The following is a 15,688-nucleotide window of genomic DNA, read 5'->3' as shown; positions in this document are numbered from 1 at the left end:
TTTTTTGAAAAGACTAGCCTCACTTTTATCGGAAAAGCACCACACCGAGTACAGCACAACTATCAACTGGCTGAGATGTCGACTGTCATTTGCACTCCTTCGGGCCTGCGTGATGTGTTTGCGAGGATGCAGGTCCAAGCTTCACAGAACCTCAAGGGACTTCAACATTCTGCTGGAAGCAGCAGAAAGTAGATTATAGAAGACTGTTTATCTCAAAGTTGTTACAACCTAGAAACTTGTTGCTATAGAGGAAGCTTTTACATACAGTAGTAGTATGTAGTAGTGTGTTAGCAGATGCCGTTTGATTGTTCAAATACACCAGTTCTCTCAGTACTAGTAGTATTATTATTAGTAGTAGTAGTAGTAGTGTGTTAGCAGATGCCGTTTGATTGTTCAAATACACCAGTTCTCTCAGTACTAGTAGTATTATTATTAGTAGTAGTAGTAGTAGTGTGTTAGCAGATGCCGTTTGATTGTTCAAATACACCAGTTCTCTCAGTAGTAGTAGTAGTAGTAGTAGTAGTAGTAGTAGTAGTAATAACATACAACACTATAAGTGACAGATATACGCACGCAGCAAAACAAACAATTAAAAGTCAGTTACTACTTTACGTCATTACACTGTATGCTTAACTATTATCACAAGCTATAGTCACCACCTACTCATCTAGGTGGGCCTCACTTTCAATGAGTCCCAGCAGGTCCACTTTGATAGGTCTATACGTAGAGGATCTTGTTCCACGGATACACAGTATACTCGAGCGAAGTAGGGCAAAACTCAATCTACAGCGAATTAATTGCATAATTCTACTGTACTGCTCTCCTGACTTGGCTGCATGCAGACTTGCCACTTGCTTATAGAAGGTTGTTGCCTCTGGGCCTGTGCTTCCGTATGACGTAAACACTAATGGAGTGAAAGACCCATGCTCAACTTCCCGAATTCTCTCACCGTAAGCGCGTTTCTTCTCATTCTCGTGACTCACATAGGCGGATTTGAGTGAAGAGTGTTTGCGGTTGGAAGCAGCGTTTGGGTAGAAAACCCTCACATCAAAAAATGCCCGTTCTCCATGCCTCCACACTCCTCTAGCAGAAATGTCGACCCAGCGTTATCATCTGTGATGGCAGTGCGATGCGCAAACTGTTCTCCATCCAAGGGACGAAGTACAGGTTCGATTGTAACATCTGTAGAAACCTCCCTTAGAAGATCAGCTGTGATGTTCCGGATCTCGTTGTGCCTTAGCGTGGGAAAGCCGCCTTTCTGGCATATCATGACATGGTCGACGTTAAAACTGAGGCCGCATTCACATTTCGAGGGCAAATCTGATAAAGGCCAGCCATATCTTAAGCACAGAGCATCACGAAAATCGTTCTTGGCAAGATGGAAACCATACTCTTCAATAGGCTGCACGGTAAGCCAGCTCGATACTCCCTTTTCGGATAGGACTTCCAAGCTCCCTTTTATTTGCGGTGATGCATTTGTTTGCAACTTCTCCAAGGTCTCATTGTGGAAAGCTTGTGTCTTGGCCTTGATCTCAGATTTTCTTCTTTTTGTTTCCAATGGAGACACTGTGATGGCGTTCTCTTGTTCGACAATAAGAGCAGCCAAAGGCGCAGTGATGTGCTCGGAAGCTGCAAATAGTGATTCAGCAGTCTTCGACGGATCAGAAATGTTCAACCCACCGAGATTGCAAGGTAATGACAAGAGGTCTCTTATGTCTGCACCGCACACTGGTTGACCAGTCAGTCTAGGCAAAAATCGTTGGTGGATGACTTCTTCTAACGGCTTGAGCATTTCAGATATAGATGGAACAGTTCTCAAGAGATAGGACCAGCGATGGGCCAAACCTTGAGTAAAAGCTGAGTATGCGACATGAGGATGAGTTACAGCAATGGTTGATAGTTTTTCCACTTGACGAACCCACTCATTGACTTTACTGTCAACGTATTCACGAACAAACGAAGGGTGCCCTAAAGCAGCACCTAGATGTCGTTTACCTGATGTTGTGATTTGTACTGCCGTATCAGCAAATGCAGAGCAGGCATCTTCCAATTTGTTCTGCTTTACTATCAACCAAGTTTTAACAGCGTTTGCGTGATAGTAGTAGTAGTAGTAGTAGTAGTAGTAGTATAAACGGCAGGAACAAGAGAAGAAAAGGCGATACGAGGAACGAATTAATAACGTGGAGCTTTCATCGTTCACGCCAATCATTTTAGCATGCACTGGAGGATGCAGTAAACTGACGTCTATTTTTTTGAAAAGACTAGCCTCACTTTTATCGGAAAAGCACCACACCGAGTACAGCACAACTATCAACTGGCTGAGATGTCGACTGTCATTTGCACTCCTTCGGGCCTGCGTGATGTGTTTGCGAGGATGCAGGTCCAAGCTTCACAGAACCTCAAGGGACTTCAACATTCTGCTGGAAGCAGCAGAAAGTAGATTATAGAAGACTGTTTATCTCAAAGTTGTTACAACCTAGAAACTTGTTGCTATAGAGGAAGCTTTTACATACAGTAGTAGTATTTTGAAAAAAGTAGTAGAGATTTTATTATTATTAGTAGTAGTAGTTTATTCAAGTAGTAGTAGTAGTAGTGTGTTAGCAGATGCCGTTTGATTGTTCAAATACACCAGTTCTCTCAGTAGTAGTAGTAGTAGTAGTAGTAGTAGTAGTAACACCCAGGAAGATGAAGACATTCATGACTTAAATCAAACAGCTTCTCCTTCCCTAGAGTTACATGAACGCCTTCCTTACAGAGTGATGGCATCACCAAATTTCAGTTGGGGTTCACTGAATGGTGTTGAAGTGATGAGTCAAATAGAACAGGCTTACCAAGAAGTTGTTCATTGGAGAAGGAATTTATTTCAAGTACCATACGGTTCTACTGGTAAAATGTTCGCCTCCGAACTTGCCAGATTGTTTCATGCGTATGCAAATGCATCTGCTCTTGAGTGTGTCTCATTGACTGCTGCTATGGTGATGCCCCATCTTCTGCTACAGAAGCCACACAAGCGGTCCAGAGGTCCTGATCATGTCTCTTGTCTGACCCGTCGCTTAGAAGCCTGGAAGGCGGGTGATATCAAGGCTCTGTTGTATGAAGCCAAGACGATCCAACAACATCTAACTTATAGTAGGTCTTCTAACAAGGCAACCAAAATCGACGATCTTCCTCACGTTTTCGCTGGTCATTTGAAGAAAGGAAATGTGAATGCTGCTATGCGTTTACTGTCTGATGAAGGTGCTAATGGTCTTTTACACCTGGATGACTACCTGACAAATTCAAGTCAAAAAACCGTGAGAGATGTACTCAAAGAAAAACATCCAAATGCTTCTTCCCTCGATCCTGACTATGTTGTGAATTCTAAAGAGAACGCTTCTCCAGTCCATCCTGTCTTGTTTGATTCTCTTGATGGACAACTGATCAGGAATACAGCAATGCGATGTTCTGGTGCAGCTGGTCCTTCTGGCCTTGACTCGACTCAATGGAAACGCCTGTGTACGGGATTTCACACTTCCTCCAAAGATCTCTGTAATGCTCTAGCTGCTGTTGCTCGTCGAATTTCAACAGAGATAGTAGATCCTGACGGTATCTCAGCTCTAGTGGCTTGTCGTCTTGTACCTCTGAACAAAAATCCTGGGGTGAGACCAATTGGTGTGTGTGAGACAGTTAGAAGAATTATTGGAAAGGCGGTTCTTTCTGTGGTCAAGTCTGACGTGCTCTCGGCAACCGGAACCTTGCAGCTTTGTGCAGGACAGATTGCTGGGTGTGAGGCTGCAATACATGCCATGCAGTCATTGTTTGAAGATGACAATACGGAAGCCATACTACTTGTAGATGCAACAAATGCCTTTAATAGCTTGAACCGTCAATTGGCTCTAAAGAACATCTCAAGCACTTGTCCAGCAATTCATACCGTATTGCTCAACACATATCAACAGCCTTCACCCCTATTCGTTGGTGGGGAAGTCTTGTTGTCGCGTGAGGGAACCACACAGGGAGATCCTCTCGCGATGGCAATGTACGCCTTGGCCACAGTACCTCTGCTGAAAAAAGTACAAACAGAAGGCAGCACCCAAGTCTGGTATGCCGATGATGCTGCAGCCGGAGGAAAGATACAAGCAGTCAAACAATGGTGGGAGAAACTCTCCATACATGGAGAAAAATTTGGATACTTTCCAAATGCCAAGAAATCCTGGTTGATCGTCAAACCGAATTGCCTTGAAGAAGCCAAACGTGTGTTCTCAAAAACGGCTGTGAACATCACCTCTGAAGGTCGAAAGTATTTAGGAGCTGCACTGGGAACTGAAAACTTCTGTAACGGCTATCTCAGTGATGCAATCTTAGACTGGACACGTCAGATTGACAAATTGGCTTCCATTGCCCAAAGTCAGCCACAAGCAGCTCATTCCGCATTAAGTCACGGTCTTCTGGGCAGGTGGATTTTTACTGCGAGAACAAATCAGAATTTCAAAACTTTTGCTGGGCTTTTAGAATCATCAATACAATCTCAACTGATTCCTGCTATAACTAGTCGTTCGGCCCCTGGAGAACTGGAAAGAAAACTCTTCTCCTTACCAGCCAGACTTGGTGGTCTGGGAATCACAGATCCAACTTCATTGTCTTCTGAATACTTAAACTCTCGAAAGATGACTGCACCGCTTGTTGACTTCATTTTGAATCAGGAGATCACTCTAGGAGATGCCCCAGATCAACAGGATTCTCTCAAAAAGCAAATTCGCAAGCACAAAGGACTAGAAATCAAAACTCTTGCTGATAATGTTCGAGATAACCTCTCACACCAACATAAAAGAATGTTCGAGTTAGCAAATGAAAAGGGGGCATCAAACTGGCTCACAGTACTGCCATTGGAGGATCACGGCTTCTCATTACATAAGTCTGCATTCAGAGATGCTCTATGCCTCAGATATGGATGGGTTCCCCCTCATATGAGTGAATCTTGCCCTTGCGGTGGAAAAATGTCAGTGGAGCATGCTATGTCCTGCCCCACGGGAGGCTTTCCAACTATACGCCATAATGAAATCCGAGATATGTTTTCTCATCTGTTGTCTGATGTCTGTCATGATGTGGAAACGGAGCCCACGTTGCAATCACTAAGTGGAGAGACGTTCTCTTTACGTTCAAGCAGTCGAGATGATGATGCAAGATTAGACATTTCGGCAAGAGGTTTTTGGGGAGGAAGATTTGAGAAGACATATTTTGATGTCCGGGTGTTTAACCCCAATGCCACCTCGTACACATGTTTTGAAGTTGCATCATGCTATAGAAGACAGGAACAAGAGAAGAAAAGGAAATATGAAGAAAGACTGAGAAAAGTAGAAAATGCTTCCTTTACACCTATTATCCTTTCTTGCACTGGTGGCATGAGCAAGCTTACAACGTCATTTACCAAAAAGCTGGCCTCAATGATATCTGAGAAAAAGGACACTCCATACGGTAGCGTGATCAACTGGCTAAGATGTCGACTCGGGTTCGCACTCCTAAGAGCTTCCATAATGTGCATCAGGGGCAGCAGGTGCAAACGCTACGTCAGGCCGGAAAACAATATTCTCCTGGCTACGTCTGAGGGGCACCTGGCCTCCTCAGCTTAGTGACTTTACTGTACATGACATAGTAGTAGTAAAAGTTGTACTATTGTATATGACAGTAATTGTTTAGTAGTAGTAATAGTTTATTGCCATTCGCTGTAGGTTGCCGTTTGTGTATACGTAGTCTGCTATTGTTTCAAATACACCATATCTTCTCAGTAGTAGTAGTAGTAGTTTTACATACAGTTGTAGTAGTAGTAGTAGTAGTAGTATACTCAGCAAAAGCATCCACCGGTCATGCCTATACTACAAAAGCCACTACAACAGCACTCAACACAACACTATATCAATCCATTCAATTAAACAAACCCACTTAAGTCAACGTCACAATCTATTTAGTGAGGCAAGCCTCACTGTTGATTAAATCCATGTCATAACATTTTAGAGGCCTGTGCTTGGCTGATCTACTTCCGCGAATGCACAAAACAGAAGATCTTATTAGAGAAAAGCTGATCCGACATCTCAGAAGTTCCATCACTGAACTATATTTCTTTTCAGTTTTGTTGGCAATTAAACTGGCAAGATGTTTGTAGAAGGTGGAAGTTTCAGAGCCCGTGCCACCGGTAGAGGAAAAATCAACGGAGTGAAGCTGGCATGTTCCACTTCCAGTACTCGCTGCGCATATTCACGTTTTTTTCCACATTCATGGATGTTGAATACTGATCTCAAAAAGCCTTGACTATTGGAGCGCGCGTTTGCGTAAAATACCCTTACATCAAAGAATGCACAGTCTCCTTTTGTCCAGACTCCTCTCGCTGAAAGATCAAGTCTAGCCTCGTCAGACATGTTCGCTATTTTCTTCTGAAACTTTGCTCCAGTCAGAGGTTGTAACATCGGTTCTATCGCTACATCACGACACACTTCAGTCAAAAGATCGGCAGTTATATCCCTAATTCATTGTGCCTTAGCGTCTGAAAGCCACCTTTAGAACATACCATTGCATGGTCAACGTTGAAAGCAGATCCACAGGCACATTTTGAAGGTAGATTTGGTAACACCCAACCATAGCGCATGCATAAAGCATCACAAAAATCTCCTTTGCTCAAATGAAAACCATGTTCTTCAACCGGTAAAACGGATAGCCAATTTGATGCACCCTTTTCAGAGGCAAGTTCAACGCATCGTTCCATAGATGCTGGGCAATTAGATTCAATTTCTACTAAAGCTTGTTTCTGAAAAGCCCGTTTTTCAAATTTTGTGGCAGATTTTTCTTTTTGAACAGCTTCGACAGCCACATTGTAGCGCTGTTCTTGTTGTATTATGAGAGCTGCTTATGGTGCTGTGATACGACAGGAAGACTTGAACTCAACATCGGACGTGTGAGTTGGATTAGTCAAGTTCAAACCTCCAAGTCGACAAGGTAGAGCCAAAAAATCTCTCATGTCTTGGCTACAATGTTGCTGGTCGGTTATGGCAGGAATGAAATAATCACGAATGGCTTCCTCAAGCGGCTGCATCATGGAAGAGATGTTTTCGACAGTTCTTGATATGTATGACCATTGACATGACAAGCCATGAGTAAATGCAAAATAAGCAACATGTGGTTGTGTTAATGCAATCTCTGACAAGCGTTTTACTTGCATGACCCATTTATCTACCTTTCTGCTGACATATTCTTCAACAAAGGATGAAATACCAAGAGCAACACCAAGGTGTTTCTTCCCTGATGTTGTTATCTGAACAGAAGTGTCCCCAAAATTATCTCCTGCCTGCTCCTGCTTGTTCTCTTTCACGATCAGCCATGTTTTGTTAGCATTAGCAAAATAGCCAAATTCTGGTCCATGCTCTGTAATAGCATCCCACCATTTTCTCACATTCTTAATGGATCCTGCCTTAGTAGCATCATCAGAAAACCTAACTTGCTTCCACGTACCCATAACTTTGGTGATGAGAGGACTAATGCCAATCGCATACATTGACATGGCCAGAGGGTCACCCTGTGTAGTACCTTCAGTTGACTGTATAGTCTCTCCTCCAATCACATACATCAATATGTCAACTCTGTAGGTGTTAACTAAAGCTGTTGCAATAATAGGGCATAATATGCGAGCATTGTGCAAAGCAACTCGACGGTTCAAAGCATTGAACGCATTACTTGCGTCTATCAACAGAACACAGTCTGTAGCATCATCTTCAAATATTGCTCTCATTGCATGAACAGCTCCTTCACATCCTCCTTCTTGACCAACACATACTTGCAAAGGCCTTGAACAACAGCAGACATCATACTTTACTATAGACATTATCGATTTGGCAATGATCCTTCTGAACGTTTCTCCAACACCAATTGGACGTAGACCAGGAGACTTGTCGAATGGGATTATTCAACAAGCTACTACTGCTTGGATTCCTCTTGGGTCAACAAATTCCGTACAAATGCGTCTTGTCAGAGCAGCCAATGCATTGCATAATTCAGTGGACTGGTTGTGAAATGAGCAGCAAAATCTTCTCCATGCAACAAAGTCAACTCCGGAAGGCCCGCCAGCACCCTGAGTTCGCAAAGCTGCAGACTTGATGACAGAGTCATGAATCCTGTCAAAAATGACTTTTGGTATGTCATTGACAGGACCACGAAGCAATGCAGATTCACATATTGGTTGATGTTTGGGATGCTTCAAATGCAATAGTTCTTTTGCAGTTAAACCGCCACTCCCTTCAACAGTTTCATTAAGTGACAAAACACCTCCTTTGGCATTGTCTGATAGGTACCGCAATGCACTCTTAACTTTGCCTTGAATCATAAGACGTGTAAAAACTCTTGTTATTTGTTTTTCTGAAACATGGCATGACTTATGCAAACGTTGTTGAAGTGATCGACCTTCACGCAGCAGGTTCTCAAATCTTTAATTTTTTTATAGTTCCAAACGCCTTAGAAGATTTCGTATATGTTTATGTGACTTGGACTTGGCAGAGGGCTTTTGTAGTAGAAGCACTTGCAGGACTACTACCGCCTTAAGAGCAATACCTTCCAATGTTGTAGCATTTGCAAATTCTCCAATCAGCCTTGACATTTCTGATACAAACTCCTTTCCAGCTTTTCCAGATGGCAAAAGGAATAAATTTTTCTTCCAGAAAACAACTTCATTGTAAATGTCATTCAATTCAGTCGTAACTTGAAATCCGTTTTTCTCGCCCCAAGTGAAGAAAGGAGTTGCTTGATCTCTATATGGTGGCAGCTGTCCTGGACAAGCATCACAAGACAAAGTAGTAGAATTAAGAGATCCATCTTGACTTTGGCTTTGATTTGGCTCATTATCCTGTTCGTTATCACTCCTAGATGAATCATCAAATCCACTCACTTTACTATATATCCCGGATAAGCCATCTCCTTAGCCTCCCGTTGACAACAAAGGTCGTTCTTCGTCAGAGCATAAGCCAGGCTTTGACTTCCAGTTGAGACAGCGTTGATGGATCAGAGGATTACAGTTGGTACAACATAATCCTTTCTTTACCCAGCTGCAAGACTTACATCTCCCGCTGTTATTGCATGAGCAACACTTAACCATGACACAAACGTTTAGACGTGTAGATATCACACTGATAACTACATCAAACGTCGCTGGAGTCAGCAAATTCAAATGAGAACACAAAGTTCAACCGAAAAACCGTTGGAACAACAAGATCGACAAAACAAGAATGTCGTTGAAGGAACTATTGTATACGAACAGCGACAAGTTTAAGAAACAAGCAGAAAACCGTCTTACACCACCGTAATCAAGAAAATCAACAGAGTAGATCGCACTCAATCCTTGGCCATCTCACATCCGGGGTAGTAGTAGTAGTAGTAGTAATAGTAGTAGTAGTAGTAGTAGTATACAACACTATAAGTGACAGATATACGCACGCAGCAAAACAAACAATTAAAAGTCAGTTACTACTTTACGTCATTACACTGTATGCTTAACTATTATCACAAGCTATAGTCACCACCTACTCATCTAGGTGGGCCTCACTTTCAATGAGTCCCAGCAGGTCCACTTTGATAGGTCTATACGTAGAGGATCTTGTTCCACGGATACACAGTATACTCGAGCGAAGTAGGGCAAAACTCAATCTACAGCGAATTAATTGCATAATTCTACTGTACTGCTCTCCTGACTTGGCTGCATGCAGACTTGCCACTCGCTTATAGAAGGTTGTTGCCTCTGGGCCTGTGCTTCCGTATGACGTAAACACTAATGGAGTGAAAGACCCATGCTCAACTTCCCGAATTCTCTCACCGTAAGCGCGTTTCTTCTCATTCTCGTGACTCACATAGGCGGATTTGAGTGAAGAGTGTTTGCGGTTGGTAGCAGCGTTTGGGTAGAAAACCCTCACATCAAAAAATGCCCGTTCTCCATGCCTCCACACTCCTCTAGCAGAAATGTCGACCCTAGCGTTATCATCTGTGATGGCAGTGCGATGCGCAAACTGTTCTCCATCCAAGGGACGAAGTACAGGTTCGATTGTAACATCTGTAGAAACCTCCCTTAGAAGATCAGCTGTGATGTTCCGGATCTCGTTGTGCCTTAGCGTGGGAAAGCCGCCTTTCTGGCATATCATGACATGGTCGACGTTAAAACTGAGGCCGCATTCACATTTCGAGGGCAAATCTGATAAAGGCCAGCCATATCTTAAGCACAGAGCATCACGAAAATCGTTCTTGGCAAGATGGAAACCATGCTCTTCAATAGGCTGCACAGTAGTAGTAGTAGTAGTAGTAGTAGTAGTAGTAGTAGTAGTAGTGATTGGACGCTGGAAATTTGCACTCAGAACCAATGAAAACTTTGCAGAGTACCTTAATCCTCTGGAGGAGGCGTTACGATCCAAACTGATTCCCGCCATAACCAATAGAAGTACTCCAGGAGACAAGATGAGAAGGCTTTTTGCATTACCACCTCGACTAGGCGGCCTTGGAATTGTAGATCCACGTTCGTTGACTTGTGAGCTGGAATACTCAAAGTTAATTTGTGCGCCACTGGTCAACCGAATTGTGCAACAAGAAACAAACCTGGATAACGTTCCTACCAAGCAGAATTCTATGAAAGCTAGCATTCGCCAGCAAAAACATCTAGCACAAAAGTCTCATTCTGAAATCACTGTCAATGATCTATCTGTGGAATTGAAACGTTCAGTTGAATTGGCCTGTGAGAAGGGTGCCTCCTGCTGGCTGACCGCAATCCCACTAGAGCAACACGGATTCACTTTGCACAAATCTGCGTTTCGGGATGCCCTGTGCCTCAGATACGGTTGGCACCCGTCCAACCTACCAGACATATGTCCATGTGGATCTAAATTCTCAGTAGATCACTCTCTGTCATGTCCAACAGGAGGATACCCCAGCATCCGCCATAACGAGGTCCGCGATTTATTTACCAACTTGTTGACAGAGGTTTGCCACGATGTACACAAAGAGCCCGTTCTGCAACCTCTCAACGGCGAGGTGTTTCAAAAACGCTGTACTACCTCTGACGAAAATGCCAGACTTGATATTGCTGTCAGTGGATTTTGGGGTGGGCACTTCCAACGAACTTTCTTTGACGTCAGGGTCTTCAACCCTAATGCCTCATCCTACAAATCAGTGCAGATCCCGTCATTATATAAACGGCAGGAACAAGAGAAGAAAAGGCGATACGAGGAACGAATTAATAACGTGGAGCTTTCATCGTTCACGCCAATCATTTTAGCATGCACTGGAGGATGCAGTAAACTGACGTCTATTTTTTTGAAAAGACTAGCCTCACTTTTATCGGAAAAGCACCACACCGAGTACAGCACAACTATCAACTGGCTGAGATGTCGACTGTCATTTGCACTCCTTCGGGCCTGCGTGATGTGTTTGCGAGGATGCAGGTCCAAGCTTCACAGAACCTCAAGGGACTTCAACATTCTGCTGGAAGCTGCAGAAAGTAGATTATAGAAGACTGTTTATCTCAAAGTTGTTACAACCTAGAAACTTGTTGCTATAGAGGAAGCTTTTACATACAGTAGTAGTATTTTGAAAAAAGTAGTAGAGATTTTATTATTATTAGTAGTAGTAGTAGTAGTAGTTTATTCAAGTAGTAGTAGTAGTAGTGTGTTAGCAGATGCCGTTTGATTGTTCAAATACACCAGTTCTCTCAGTAGTAGTAGTAGTAGTAGTAGTAGTAGTAGTAGTAGTAGTAACATACAACACTATAAGTGACAGACATACGCACGCAGCAAAACAAACAATTAAAAGTCAGTTACTACTTTACGTCATTACACTGTATGCTTAACTATTATCACAAGCTATAGTCACCACCTACTCATCTAGGTGGGCCTCACTTTCAATGAGTCCCAGCAGGTCCACTTTGATAGGTCTATACGTAGAGGATCTTGTTCCACGGATACACAGTATACTCGAGCGAAGTAGGGCAAAACTCAATCTACAGCGAATTAATTGCATAATTCTACTGTACTGCTCTCCTGACTTGGCTGCATGCAGACTTGCCACTCGCTTATAGAAGGTTGTTGCCTCTGGGCCTGTGCCTCCGTATGACGTAAACACTAATGGAGTGAAAGACCCATGCTCAACTTCCCGAATTCTCTCACCGTAATAGTAGTAGTAGTAGTAGTAGTAGTAGTAGTAGTTTATTCAAGTAGTAGTAGTAGTAGTGTGTTAGCAGATGCCGTTTGAGTAGTAGTAGTAGTAGTAGTATAGTAGTAGTAGTAACATACAACACTATAAGTGACAGACATACGCACGCAGCAAAACAAACAATTAAAAGTCAGTTACTACTTTACGTCATTACACTGTATGCTTAACTATTATCACAAGCTATAGTCACCACCTACTCATCTAGGTGGGCCTCACTTTCAATGAGTCCCAGCAGGTCCACTTTGATAGGTCTATACGTAGAGGATCTTGTTCCACGGATACACAGTATACTCGAGCGAAGTAGGGCAAAACTCAATCTACAGCGAATTAATTGCATAATTCTACTGTACTGCTCTCCTGACTTGGCTGCATGCAGACTTGCCACTCGCTTATAGAAGGTTGTTGCCTCTGGGCCTGTGCCTCCGTATGACGTAAACACTAATGGAGTGAAAGACAAATGCTCAACTTCCCGAATTCTCTCACCGTAAGCGCGTTTCTTCTCATTCTCGTGACTCACATAGGCGGATTTGAGTGAAGAGTGTTTGCGGTTGGAAGCAGCGTTTGGGTAGAAAACCCTCACATCAAAAAATGCCCGTTCTCCATGCCTCCACACTCCTCTAGCAGAAATGTCGATCCTAGCGTTATCATCTGTGATGGCAGTGCGATGCGCAAACTGTTCTCCATCCAAGGGACGAAGTACAGGTTCGATTGTAACATCTGTAGAAACCTCCCTTAGAAGATCAGCTGTGATGTTCCGGATCTCGTTGTGCCTTAGCGTGGGAAAGCCGCCTTTCTGGCATATCATGACATGGTCGACGTTAAAACTGAGGCCGCATTCACATTTCGAGGGCAAATCTGATAAAGGCCAGCCATATCTTAAGCACAGAGCATCACGAAAGTCGTTCTTGGCAAGATGGAAACCATGCTCTTCAATAGGCTGCACGGTAAGCCAGCTCGATACTTCCTTTTCGGATAGGACTTCCAAGCTCCCTTTTATTTGCGGTGATGCATTTGTTTGCAACTTCTCCAAGGTCTCATTGTGGAAAGCTTGTGTCTTGGCCTTGATCTCAGATTTTCTTCTTTTTGTTTCCAATGGAGACACTGTGATGGCGTTCTCTTGTTCGACAATAAGAGCAGCCAAAGGCGCAGTGATGTGCTCGGAAGCTGCAAATAGTGATTCAGCAGTCTTCGACGGATCAGAAATGTTCAACCCACCGAGATTGCAAGGTAATGACAAGAGGTCTCTCATGTCTGCACCGCACACTGGTTGACCAGTAAGTCTAGGCAAAAATCGTTGGTGGATGACTTCTTCTAACGGCTTGAGCATTTCAGATATAGATGGAACAGTTCTCAAGAGATAGGACCAGCGATGGGCCAAACCTTGAGTAAAAGCTGAGTATGCGACATGAGGATGAGTTACAGCAATGGTTGATAGTTTTTCCACTTGACGAACCCACTCATTGACTTTACTGTCAACGTATTCACGAACAAACGAAGGGTGCCCTAAAGCAGCACCTAGATGTCGTTTACCTGATGTTGTGATTTGTACTGCCGTATCAGCAAATGCAGAGCGGGCATCTTCCAATTTGTTCTGCTTTACTATCAACCAAGTTTTAACAGCGTTTGCGTGATATCCGAACTTGGGGCCGACTTTGACAATGTCATTCCACCACTGCCTCACACCTCTAATGCACCCTGCACCTGTTGCGTCATCAGCATACCAGACTTGCTTGGTTTCACATTGAAGTTGAGTGATGAGCGGCAGGATGCCAATCGCGTACATGGACATCGCCAGCGGATCACCCTGTGTTGTTCCTTCAGCTGATCTGATTATCTCGCCTCCCACAACGAACATCAAAACCTCGTCCCTGTATGTATTTATGAGAACCGTTGCAATAGCCGGACACAAGATTCTAGCATTGTGAAGCGCTGCCCGTCGATTTAGGCAATTAAAAGCATTCGAGGCATCAACCAGAAGAACGCACTCAGTCTCATCGTTGTCAAATATTGTGCGCATTGCATGAATAGCCGCTTCACATCCACCTTCTTGTCCAGCACACACTTGCAAAGGTCCAGCAGTATGGCAGACGTCGTCCTTGATAACTCTCATTATCGCCTTGGCAATAATCCTGCGGAAGGTCTCACCAATTCCGATTGGACGTAATCCAGGATTCTTGTCTAAAGGAATCAAACGGCATGCAACAAGAGCCTGGATAGCACTTGGATCCACAAAATCACAACATATGCGTCGTGCTAGACCTGCTAGGGCGTTGCACAGCTCAGCTGACTGCTTCTGAAAAGAACAGCATAGACGTTTCCAAGCTGTGGAATCCACACCAGATGGTCCACCAGCGCCCTGGGTTCTCAGAGCAGCAGAGCGAATAGCTGATCCATCAATCTTGTCAAATATAACATGTGATAAGTCATTAACGGGACCATTCAAGAAGATCTCGTCACATAACGGTTGCTGTTCAGGATGTTTGACTCGCAGCAAGTCTTTAACTGTACCACCATTGTTATCAATCACCGCATCAAGAGACAAAACGCCACAGTTGGCATTGTCAGACACATATCGAAGGGCTGCGTTGACCTTACCTTGAATGACAAGACGACTAAAAACCCTAGCCACCTGGACATCCGGGATACTACGGAGGCTGTGATTTAGTCGACATTGCAAGGTACGGCCCTCTCTTACCAGATCGTCAAACCTTCCCATCTTCCACAATTCCAAACGTCTCTGAACACATTGGATGTGACCTCGAGATTTGGATTTTGCATGGGGCTTCTGAAGGACCACAACTTGAAAAACTACCAGAGCTTTCATAGCAATACCCTCCAGTGACGTTGCATTTGCAAACGACTCTATTAGTAGTAGTAGTAGTAGTAGTAGTAGTAGTAGTAGTAGTACCAAAAAGCTGGCCTCAATGATATCTGAGAAAAAGGACACTCCATACGGTAGCGTGATCAACTGGCTAAGATGTCGACTCGGGTTCGCACTCCTAAGAGCTTCCATAATGTGCATCAGGGGCAGCAGGTGCAAACGCTACGTCAGGCCAGAAAACAATATTCTCCTGGCTACGTCTGAGGGGCACCTGGCCTCCTCAGCTTAGTGACTTTACTGTACATGACATAGTAGTAGTAAAAGTTGTACTATTGTATATGACAGTAATTGTTTAGTAGTAGTAATAGTTTATTGCCATTCGCTGTAGGTTGCCGTTTGTGTATACGTAGTCTGCTATTGTTTCAAATACACCATATCTTCTCAGTAGTAGTAGTAGTAGTAGTAGTAGTAGTAGTAGTAGTAGTGGAACAAGATCCTCTACGTATAGACCTATCAAAGTGGACCTGCTGGGACTCATTGAAAGTGAGGCCCACCTAGATGAGTAGGTGGTGACTATAGCTTGTGATAATAGTTAAGCATACAGTGTAATGACGTAAAGTAGTAACTGACTTTTAATTGTTTGTTTTGCTGCGTGCGTATGTC

At 43.6% G+C, this 15,688-nt stretch overlaps 5 protein-coding genes across 5 annotated transcripts; 3 read left to right on the top strand and 2 right to left on the bottom strand.

The window, feature by feature from the left end:
* Positions 1 to 2,754: 2,754 nt before the first annotated feature.
* LOC134196762 (uncharacterized) lies at positions 2,755 to 4,954 on the top strand. The gene is made up of 2 exons (XM_062665983.1): positions 2,755 to 4,856; positions 4,925 to 4,954. Exons 1-2 carry the CDS (start codon positions 2,760 to 2,762, stop codon positions 4,952 to 4,954), a joined length of 2,127 nt encoding a protein of 708 aa, XP_062521967.1. The 5' UTR covers positions 2,755 to 2,759.
* On the top strand, positions 4,952 to 5,777 carry LOC134191135 (uncharacterized). The gene has a single exon (XM_062659717.1). The coding sequence runs from the start codon at positions 4,977 to 4,979 to the stop codon at positions 5,607 to 5,609; it is 633 nt and encodes a 210-aa protein (XP_062515701.1). The 5' UTR covers positions 4,952 to 4,976; the 3' UTR covers positions 5,610 to 5,777.
* Positions 5,778 to 9,427: 3,650 nt separating this feature from the next.
* Positions 9,428 to 10,263, bottom strand: LOC134194411 (uncharacterized). Its single transcript, XM_062663349.1, has one exon. It carries the CDS (start codon positions 10,146 to 10,148, stop codon positions 9,537 to 9,539), a length of 612 nt encoding a protein of 203 aa, XP_062519333.1. The 5' UTR covers positions 10,149 to 10,263; the 3' UTR covers positions 9,428 to 9,536.
* A 108-nt stretch (positions 10,264 to 10,371) lies between these two features.
* LOC134196660 (uncharacterized) lies at positions 10,372 to 12,070 on the top strand. The gene is made up of 2 exons (XM_062665870.1): positions 10,372 to 11,471; positions 12,052 to 12,070. Exons 1-2 carry the CDS (start codon positions 10,459 to 10,461, stop codon positions 12,068 to 12,070), a joined length of 1,032 nt encoding a protein of 343 aa, XP_062521854.1. The 5' UTR covers positions 10,372 to 10,458.
* A 242-nt stretch (positions 12,071 to 12,312) lies between these two features.
* LOC134196651 (uncharacterized) lies at positions 12,313 to 15,028 on the bottom strand. The gene has a single exon (XM_062665858.1). The coding sequence runs from the start codon at positions 15,026 to 15,028 to the stop codon at positions 12,398 to 12,400; it is 2,631 nt and encodes an 876-aa protein (XP_062521842.1). The 3' UTR covers positions 12,313 to 12,397.
* Between the last annotated feature and the right edge of the window lie 660 nt (positions 15,029 to 15,688).

The sequence above is a fragment of the Corticium candelabrum genome, chromosome 1, assembly GCF_963422355.1.
Source record: "Corticium candelabrum chromosome 1, ooCorCand1.1, whole genome shotgun sequence".
Lineage (NCBI taxonomy): Eukaryota > Metazoa > Porifera > Homoscleromorpha > Homosclerophorida > Plakinidae > Corticium > Corticium candelabrum.
The sequence above is the reverse complement of the archived record's forward strand: the minus strand, read 5'-3'. Positions and strand labels throughout refer to the sequence as shown.

What these genes read in the sequence shown, in the direction of transcription:
- LOC134196762 (XM_062665983.1), top strand. Translation starts at nt 2,760, where the DNA reads ATGGCATCACCAAATTTCAGTTGGGGTTCACTGAATGGTGTTGAAGTG. An exon ending in GGGCATCAAACTGGCTCACA is followed by an intron (nt 4,857 to 4,924) that starts GTACTGCCATTG and finishes TCTATGCCTCAG; the next exon opens with ATATGGATGGGTTCCCCCTC.
- LOC134191135 (XM_062659717.1), top strand. Translation starts at nt 4,977, where the DNA reads ATGTCAGTGGAGCATGCTATGTCCTGCCCCACGGGAGGCTTTCCAACT.
- LOC134194411 (XM_062663349.1), bottom strand. Translation starts at nt 10,148, where the DNA reads ATGATATGCCAGAAAGGCGGCTTTCCCACGCTAAGGCACAACGAGATC.
- LOC134196660 (XM_062665870.1), top strand. Translation starts at nt 10,459, where the DNA reads ATGAGAAGGCTTTTTGCATTACCACCTCGACTAGGCGGCCTTGGAATT.
- LOC134196651 (XM_062665858.1), bottom strand. Translation starts at nt 15,028, where the DNA reads ATGAAAGCTCTGGTAGTTTTTCAAGTTGTGGTCCTTCAGAAGCCCCAT.